This window comes from Chrysochloris asiatica, unplaced genomic scaffold (assembly GCF_000296735.1).
Source record: "Chrysochloris asiatica unplaced genomic scaffold, ChrAsi1.0 scaffold00337, whole genome shotgun sequence".
In the NCBI taxonomy this organism is placed as follows: Eukaryota; Metazoa; Chordata; class Mammalia; order Afrosoricida; family Chrysochloridae; genus Chrysochloris; species Chrysochloris asiatica.
This window is the reverse complement of record NW_006408855.1, coordinates 807073-817072: the sequence shown is the minus strand read 5'-3', so window position 1 is coordinate 817072 and position 10000 is coordinate 807073. Positions and strand designations below refer to the sequence as shown.

Sequence of the window (10000 nt, the reverse complement as noted above, 5' to 3'; positions counted from 1 at the left end):
CAGATGGGGTTGGGGAAGGTAGACTCTCCACTGAATGATTTCCAAAATGTTGGGACCGGGCTGGCGAAAGGAAATGAGGATAAGACTCTTGTGGTACAATAGTGAATAATTGCCATCAGGACTGACTGTGAGGGTAGGAAATATAGAGGTAGATGTTTTTTGACAAAAGAAGGAGAGTGATTGATTTTGCAGCCCATGAGCAGAGGTCCCTGGGACCATCAAGTGAGAAGAGTGGAGAGCAGGACCCTACCGAGATAGGCAGTGATGCCAGGTATGGAGACAGAGACAGTGATGTGGACAGATGGAGCAGCTGGAGACACTGAACTCAGGGAGGGAGAGGGGCTGTGTGCTGATGGCCAGTGGAGGGGGGGTGGGCCTGTGTGGTGTACCCTTTGGTTATTTGATGATGCATGGAGGGGATTATAATCATTGCAATGAAACAAAATATGATAGGATGAATGTAAAACTGATGGTTTCCCATGTTAACCTCACAATAAAAACTTAAAATAAAAAATAAAATGTAACTCCACACTCCCCCGACCCCCGACCCGCCCCCCAAAAAAAAAAACAGTGGCTTCTGAGGAGAAGTTAAAGACAGAAAGGTCAGCTCAGAAGGTTAGGTGATGGTGACCTTTGTAGATTTTTTGAAAGGCACAGGACCACTATGGGTGCTTATTAGGAAGTTTGAGGAAAATGGAAAACTGCATTGGTGAGAAAAAAACCAGGAAAGTTGCACCAAAACATTTTTTTTTTTTTTCTGAACTTGCCCTTTCAGACTAATTTTTGTTCTCCAAATTCAATTCTTCAAGGAAGGGTTACAGATGGAGACATGCCCTTCAGAAGTATGCAGACCTAGGTAGAGGATATGTAGAGAAACAATAGTTTCACATTTTGATATTTTTGTTTAAAGGTTTCTGATTTTGTAGAAATTTTTTTAAAAAATTGAATCTAATATCCAGGATTTGGTGAGGAGAAGCCAGGAAGATAATTATGATGAATGCAATGCAGAAAACAAGTCAAATGGTGCAGTCTCACAGTCATACAGGCAATTCCGCTTCAAAGTAAGGAGATGCTTTAGGAACATACGATTCAACGACCTCTTCTGACATGCAAATGGGAGACAGGTGTGCTCAGGGTCTCAGTGGAGAGACTGGGCAGAGGTCAGTGATGGGGCAGAGTTCACAGGCAGGACAGAACTTTCCCATCACACTGGTGGCTCTCCTCTCTCTCTGGGCTCTGCTTTGCCCTCCATTTCCCCACCCTCCAGGGGTCCAAGTCCAGGACTTCTTCGCTATTGGCTCTTCTCAGCTACAAATAACAACCGGTTCAGAAGATATCCACCTAGGAACCATCAAGTCCCTTACAACAAACTCCCTTTCAAGAATAAAACTCAAAAGGAATGCATGAGCTGGCTTGTAAGCTCGCTGGTGACTGTGTTGGTCTACTTGTGAGTGGAACTAGGGGAAAGGCAGTAATGAAGACATGAACAGAGTTTGACCATGTTCCATTAGACTCCTGTTGACCTTAAGATGAAAGAGAGAAGAGGAAGGGCTGGTTGGTCCAAAGTTTGGGGAGACCTGGGAACTCGTGAGCCCATGAATACTGATCTAGCCACTGGGAACTAAAGCTGAGAGTGAAGCGTCTGTCTGATATGAAGTGGGAGGAGATGTACAAGAATGCCCAAGCTTGCAGATGGTACTCATCTGACCAAGCTTGGATGACGTGATGATGAGAATTCGACTAGAAGAAGATAAAGAAATTTGATAAAGGAAACAAGTGTAAATTGCTACAATTTGATGACCTTGACCTTTACTTATGATGTAGTACTTCAAAATACCAACCAAAAGAGAAGGAGTCTTCACATCAAGGATCAAGCCTGACCCATCAGTACACAGGGTGGATAGGGATAGGCAGCTGAGACAGTGGCTACCTAAAATGAAGGGACTATCAAGGCATTAAGTGGCTGGCTTACAAGTTTTCAAGAGGGAGTTTAGTTTCGGAGCAAGGGAGGGAAGGTAGAATTCCCACTGAATAGTTTTCATCTTGTTTAGATGGGTATGGTGAAAGGGCTTGGGGATAAGATTTTTATGATTCAATGGTGAGTAAGTGTTATCATGATGAATTGTGATTGTAACAGCTGTAAAGGTAGAAGTTGTGTAACAAAAAGGGGGGAGTAGTTAATCTTACATTCCAGAAATAGAGGACCCTAGAACTATCAAGAGGGAAGAGAATGAGCGGAACATGGGCTCTAACCACAAAAGCAGTGACACCAGAGATGGAGGCAGAGGTGATGGCATAGAGAGATATAGCAGCTGAGGACTCTAGACTCACAGAAACAGAAAGGTTGTGTGTAGCAGGAGACTGGCCTACAAAATGTGCCCCTTGGCTGTTTAAACAATTGTATATTCCTGTGTGGCTTTGTTTACCTACCAAAAAAACAAAAACAAAGCAGGAATAGAGGCAAATACCAATGGCACAGGGAGGGGATTATAATCATTACAGTGAAACAAAGTATGATTGGTTAAGTGCAAAACAGGTGTTCTGCCCTGTAAACTATCACTCAATTCACAATAAAAGTTCTATTAAAAAGTAATAACAGTAACAACTGGTTGAGGGGAGTTCACAGTCTTGGAATGTCAGGATTGAAAAGGATCATTGAAATCAGCTATTTTATATGGACACACTGGGATGGTTGGTGGTGATTGGTGGCAGAGTCTAGACCAAAACTGGTTCTCCGAAACTGGCCCAGGCCAATGCTTCTTTCAGACTATGGTGGTCTGGAAAGAAAACTTGGCAACAGCAAGGCCAGGGCTTTGCATACCTCTTCTGCAACGAATTTCATGGTATCAAATGTGATTCGGCCCTGCTTCTTTTTCTGAAAAAGGAAGGGGGAGGAAAGACAATTAGCAAGACTGCCGTGAGAATTTTGTATCCCAAACTTATGCATCACCTGTATGACCCATGGAAAGCCTCTTACCAGCTGGCCCTCTAATGTCTATCTCTGCTCAAAGACCCCAACTCAATACTGGGTTTGGGTACAACAGCTCTGACACGTAAGTTAAATACCAATAATGAGCCAGACTTTGTGCATCTTCCATCTCTGTCAGGACAAAACAGATGCTAAGTCCTGTTTTGGATTTGAATGGAGTGATGGGACTTAACTAAGAATCATCCAACCTATTGTCATCGAGTTGATTCCAACTCATAGAAACCCTGTAAGACAGAGCAGAACTACCCCCATAGAGCTTCCAAAGCTGTACGTCTTTATGGATACAGATTGCCATCATTTCTTCCATGAAGGAGCTGGTGGGTTCTAACTGATAACCTTTCTGTTAGCAGCTGAGTGTTTAACCACTGTGTCACTAGGGTTCCTTCCAAGCACACCTAGTAAATGTTGTAGCTGGAATCCAAACCCTAGGCTTTCTGATTCAACCGTCAATGTCTAAAGTACAGTCAGAAGGGGAAAGGATGTACAAGATCTTAAGGATGAACAAATCCAGCCCCATCGTCTGTCTTTATCAAGACCTAGGAATTTCTTCTGGTTCTTTTGATGGAATGGAAAGCACTTTTTTTTCCTACTTCTGATACTGCCATGGTCGGGTGCTGCCTGTGACTTGGTATATACAGCTAACTCTGATGACACAAGTTACTTTCTCCAATTTAAGCCTCATAATTAATCAAGGTAACTGTTGGGTCCCCCCACTCCACCACCATCTGCTTCATCTTTTGTCTTCTCTCAATGGACTCAGAGCTTGGACTGGGAAGTGGGACTTTATTTACCAGACCCTCCTCAAACCCTCATCATCCTGCTGATCCCAGGTACTTACATCCCAGAAGGAGAAGATTGGGTGCTTTCTGTGAGCAGTCTCGATGATCTGATATTCCCGGAATCCCCGGAGGCCTTGGCGAAACATTTTACACACTCGGATCATCATAATGATTTCCTTGGAGAGTTGGTACAGCCCCTGTAGAGACAAAGCAAACAAGATAATCGGAAACCTTCTGTTTTCAACAGTTAACAGCAGACTGGATGGTGCTGAGCAAGGTGAAACTTATTAGAATTAAGCGTAACGATGTGTTAGAGTAATGGTAGTGTTGTCAGGAAATTTCCTAGTCTGTAGAAATCATATTGTAACTTGAAATTGGCCATGGTGGGAACATTTACACCACAGAAACCAGCAACTACAACAAATAAGGGCAACACCCAAAAGTCAACGGTTTAACATTCATCAACATTGTACTAGTTACAGGTCAAGTTCTTCACTTCAGTCTAAAAAATAAGGCGTACAAGTAACCACAGGCAGTATAGGGTAATACAAAGAACCTGAATTTTGAAATCAGATGGATCTGAGTTCAAATCCCAGCTCTACCACTTATTAGCTAAGTGAAATTAATTAACTGTTAGAGCCTTTCCTTACTTGCTGACATAGTTAGGTTCCAAAGACTGAGTCATTATGTGAAAAACCAACATTATGCAAAAATGGAGGATAACCACATCAGATCACAAAATGGAAGACAACTACATCATGATATAACTTCCAAATTACATCATTGCATAATGCCAAACCACTGAGAGGCACAGTCCATGTTGTTGTTAACTGCTGTTGAGTCGACCCTATGCACAAAGAATGAAACACCGTCCAGTCTTGCACCATTATCACAATTGTTACATTTGAGCACATTGCTGCTGTGGCTGTGTTAATCCATCTTATTGGGGATCTTCCTCTTTTTCACAGACCCTCCGCTTTACCAAACATGATGCCCTTCTCCAGGGACTGGTCCCTCCTAATAACATGTCTGAAGTACGAGAGATGAATCTTGCCATCCTGGCTACTAAGGAGCATTCGGGATGTAATTTTTCCAACACGTATTTGTTTGTTCTTCTGGCAGCCCATAGTACTTTTAATATTCTTCTCCAACACCATAACACAAATGCACAGATTCAACTATGGTCTTATATATCCTCCTTCTATTCTTGGCTAGCCTTCTTCCTCTGTTATACTAGGTGACTAGAGACCAATTGTTGTGCTTTGGATGGCCACTTGTAAGCTTTAAAGACTCTTGTGGTGGTGGTGGCTGTGTGTCGTCTAGTCAAATCTGACTAATAGCAACACTGTATAGGGTTTCCAAGGACGTGGACATGACCTGCTGACCTTATGGCCAACAGTTCCATACTTATTCTACATTGCCACACCAGGACTCCTTTTAATACCTTAAGCACTACATAACAAATTAGGAAAAAGAACAAAAGCGCTAAACATGTTATTAAGTTAATTAGCTGGGATGCCCCATGAAACCAAAAGAGAAGAAAAATTCTCACAACTGGACCAATAAACATCATCATGATAAATGGAGAAAAGATTGAAATTGTCAAGGGTTTCATTTTACTTAGACCTACACTCAATTCATGAAAGCAGCACTCAAGAAATCAGGAAGTGAGGGGAAAACAGCAATGAAGCTGTGAGCTAAGTCCGACCACGTTCAATAGACTCCTGTGAACCCAGGTGGAGACCTGGTTGGCCAGCCGTTTGGCAAGACCTGGGGACTTCTGGGCCCAGAGTCAGTGACATAGCCACAGAGGACTAGAGTGGAGAGTGAAGCGTCCTGCTGGTAAGAAGTGAGGGGATATGCACAAGAACACCCACACTTGCAGATAATACCCACTTGACCTGGCTTCAATGGCTGATCAGAACTCAAATAGAAGAAGTAACAAGAGGAAAAAAAGAGTAATCTGATACAATTTGATGAACTTGACCTACACCTATGGATGCAGTAGCTCAAAAGAGGGAACAAATCTTTACAGAGAGGATCATTCCCACCTTCTCGGTACACAGGGTAGACAGGGATGGGCAACTTGGACATTGGCTACCCAAAATGGGGGGCTACAAAGGCAAGAAGTGACTGGCTAACAAGCTTTCAAGAAGTAGCCTAGATCCAGAGGGTGCAAAGGAAGGTAGAATCTCCACTGAGTAGTACCCAATCTGTCTGGGTGGGGCTGATGAAAGGAGATGGGGATAGGACTCATGTGGCACAATAGTGAATAATTGCTATCAGAACTGATTGTGAAGGATGGAAATGTAAAGGTAAATGTTTTGTAGCAAAAGGATTGGAGTGGTTGATTTTGCAATCCAGGAGCGGAGGGCCCTGGGACCATCAAGGGAGAAGAGCGAAATGCGGGACCCTACCCAGAGAAGCAGTGACACCAGAGATGGAAGCAGAGATGATGATGTGGAGAAATGGAGTGGCTGGGGACTCTAGACCCAGAAAAGGTGAGGGGATGTGTGCTGATGACCAAGGAGCAGGCTTGCAAGGTATATGGTTGTTTGATGATGCATGGAGGGGATTGTAATAATGGCAATGAAATGATATATGATAGGATGAATGTAAAGCTAATGTTCTCCCATGTAAAATATCACATAATTCACAATAAAAACTTTTTTTAAAAAAGAAAGAAATCAAATGGTGTATTGCATTGGGCAAATCTGCTGCAAAAGGTCTCTTTAATGTGTAAAAGGCAAAGATGTCACTTTGAGGACCCAAGCCATGGTATTATCAGTTGACTCACATGCATGTGAAAACTGGACAATGAATAAGGAAGACCAGAGAACAATTGATGCCTTTAAATACAGTGTTGGTGAAGAGTATTGGAAGTACCATTGACAACCAGAAGACCAAACAAATACGTCTTGAAATGCTCCCTAGAAACAATGAACATCGGTATACAAGTCTCTGCTTGAGTTTCTACTTTCAAGTCTTTTGAATATATAGACTTGAAAGATATAGTATTGCTGGGTTATGTGATAGTTCTATTTTCATTTTTTTAAAGGGACCTCCATAATGTTTTCCACAAGGGTTGTACCATTTTGCATTCTTACCAGTGATAGATGAAGGTCCAATTTCCCTGCAATCTTGCTCACATTTGTTACTTTCTGTTCTTTTGTTTTTGTTTTGCCATCCTAATGAATGGCTAAGAAGTATAGCCAGAATGCTTCTGAGAAGCAAGACTTTGTCTCACATACTATGGAGATGCTATCAGGAGGGATCAGTCCTTGGAGAAGGATCATCATACTTGGTAAAATAGAGGGTCAGCAATAAAGAGGAAGATCCTCAAGGAGCTGGATGGACAGTGCCTTAACAATGGGCTCAAGCACGGGAACAATTATGAGGATGGCACAATATAGGGCAGTGGTGCCTTCTGTTATACATGGGGTCATTATGAGTTGGAACCAACTCAGTGGCACCGAACAACAACATCCTAGTGTGAGTGAAATGGTATCTCATTGTGGTTTTGATTTGCATCTCTGATGGCTAATGACAACTAAACATCTTTTCATTTGTTTGGTTGCCATTTGAATATTCTCGTTAGTGAAATGTCTATTCAAATCCTTTGCCCATCTTATGACTGGATTATTTGTCTTTTTTGTTGTTAAGTTCCACAAGGTTTCCATTGGCTTTTTTACTTTTTTAAATAGCGCAGATCCTCTCCCAAGACTAAGATGCAATGGAAATCCATGCTCTGATTGGCGACCACCCATGTCACCCATAAAGGGAAGTGACCAAAGAACACAATGAACTGACAAACTAAGCCCTGCATCGTTCTGCAGACTACTGCGAACCCCAGGTGGGGACTCGGTCAGTCAGCAGCGAGGCAGAACCAAGGGACCTATGGGCTCAGAGTCAGTGACACAGCCACAGAGGACTAGAGCGGAGAGCGAAGAGACCAGCTGATAAGAAGAGGGCAGACAGACGCAAGAACACCCACACTTGATGATACCAACATGACCTGGCTTCAATGACTGGATGAACAGAACTCAACCCGAGGAAGAAAGAAGAGGAAAAGGAAAAAAGAAAAGAAAAGAAAGTGTCACCTGATACAAATCGATGAACTGGACCTACACCTATAACTGCAGTAGCTCAAAAGAGGAAAAAATTTCTGGCTACAAGAATTATCCCCTCCCCCTTCACACAGAGTGGAAAGGGATGGGCAACGTGAACATTGGCTACCCAAAATGGGAGGAGGGATGCAAAGGTAAAAAGTGACTGGCTTACAAGCTTTCAAGAGGAAACCTAGATCCACAGGGCGGGGAGGATAGAGGAGTCTCCAGTGAATGGAACCCAACCTGTCTGGGAAGGGCTGATAAAAAGAAATGCAGACGGGTCTCATGTGATGCAATGGTGAAAATTGTTATCAGGACTTATTGTGGGGACTGGAAATGTAAAGGTGGATACTTTATAGCAAGGAGGGGAGTGACTAACCTTTCAGTCTAGGAGCAGAGGGCCCTGGGACCATCAACGGAGAAGAATGGAGAGAGAGACCCCACCCAGAGAAGCAGTGGGGCCTGAGATGAAGACAGAGAGGACAATGTGAAGAGTTGGAGTGACTGGGAAGTTGAGACCCAGAGAGGGAAAGGGGCTGGGTGCTGAGGACCATGGGGGATGGGGGTGGGGGACATGCAAGGTATACCCTTTCATTGGGGGGTGATGCATGGATGGGAGGGTAACTAAGGTAATGAAACGATATAGGATAGAATGAATGTAAAACTAATGTTCCCCCATGTAAACTATCACTCAATATGCAATAAAACATTTAAAAAAAAAAAAAACCTCATCATAAAAAATAATAGTAATAAATAAATAGGACAGGTCTTCCTTCTGAGGCACCTCTAGGCAGACTCAAACCTCTAACTTTTGGGTTAGCAGCTGAGTGCATTAACCATTGTCCAGGACGCTCCATACACTGGGTAGCACCTGGAAAAGTATACTTTACAATCAAGGAATTGTATGTACTTTACACAAACATGTTAGAGAAATGCCCCCCACACACACACTCACACATAGTCATGAGGATGATCATTGTAGCTTTGTTTGTAACAATGAAATGTTGAGAATATTTTAAGTGTCCATCAATAAGAAAAGAGATCAAGACACAAACTATATGGTCACATGACTGAACATAGTACTCCATCATTTGAACATAGATAAAGCTCAAACCATAATTTTGAGTGGAAAAAGGATGAAATATATCAGTTTTTAAAGTATCACATACTGCATGTTGCTATATATATCACATATATGTATATGTAATAAAATATTAAAATATAGATAAGAAGGATACACACCAATCTCAGGAAAGTGTTGCCACTGAGACAGATGAGGCATAGGATAGCATGGAAACTTACATTTAACTTGTTTTCCTTTCTTTGGAAAAAACTAATGCTTTCTTAAAACTAATACTTATTGGAAGCTTATTAATGAGGTAGGATTAGCATGGGATATATCTTGAGTCACTGCCCTTCACTGTCCTACAAGAGATAAAAGCAGAAAGAGAGAAAGACCTTCTTCTACCAACAAGAAAGAACTGGGATCAGAGTGTGCCTTTTGGTCCCAAAGTCTCTGCACTGAGGAACTCCTAGACCCAAGGGAAACTTGAGAACAAAGACCTTCCCCCAGAACAAAGAGAGAAAGAAAGCCATCTCCTAGAGCTGGTTCCCTGAATTTGGACTTCAAGTCTTCGAAACTGTGAAAGAATAATTTTGTTTGTTAAAGCCATCTACTTGTATTTCTGTTAGAGAAGCATTAGCTACTAAGACACTACTCACCATTTCCTTCTTTAGGAGCAGCCAGCTGTGAGTTACCGCGTGTCTCCTCATCATTTCTGAGCTGGCAAATGATACCACTAGTCCATTAAATGAGAGGACAACAGAGCCATCTCTAAAACTCCAGTTATACTAGAAACATAGCTTTTCTCAGTGGCAATGCAAGAGCTCCTCTCCACTCTTCATACCCTACCAACAGCTGCTGTAAGCCTTGTTCTGAGAAAATCTCATTCTCAGAGTCACAATGAAGGATTCTAGAAGTAGGAGGGGGCAGTGGGCAGCAAGTGGCATCTGGGAATCTCACATTTATTAAGTACTCACAGGCGTGCTTTAACCACTCGCTGAGCGACCTAACATTCACTCCGTACACGAGGATAAGGAGTCTCAAAGGGATTAAATAACGG

The 10000-nt window shown here is 42.5% G+C and overlaps 1 protein-coding gene across 1 annotated transcript in view; it reads right to left on the bottom strand.

The window, feature by feature from the left end:
- Positions 1-9650, bottom strand: part of LOC102823186 (cyclic nucleotide-binding domain-containing protein 2-like) — a 114027-nt gene extending 104377 nt beyond the window's left edge. The window contains 3 exon segments of the mRNA XM_006875731.1: positions 2822-2875; positions 3828-3965; positions 9600-9650. Coding sequence (XP_006875793.1) covers positions 2822-2875; positions 3828-3965; positions 9600-9650 — 243 coding nt within the window.
- Positions 9651-10000: the final 350 nt, after the last annotated feature.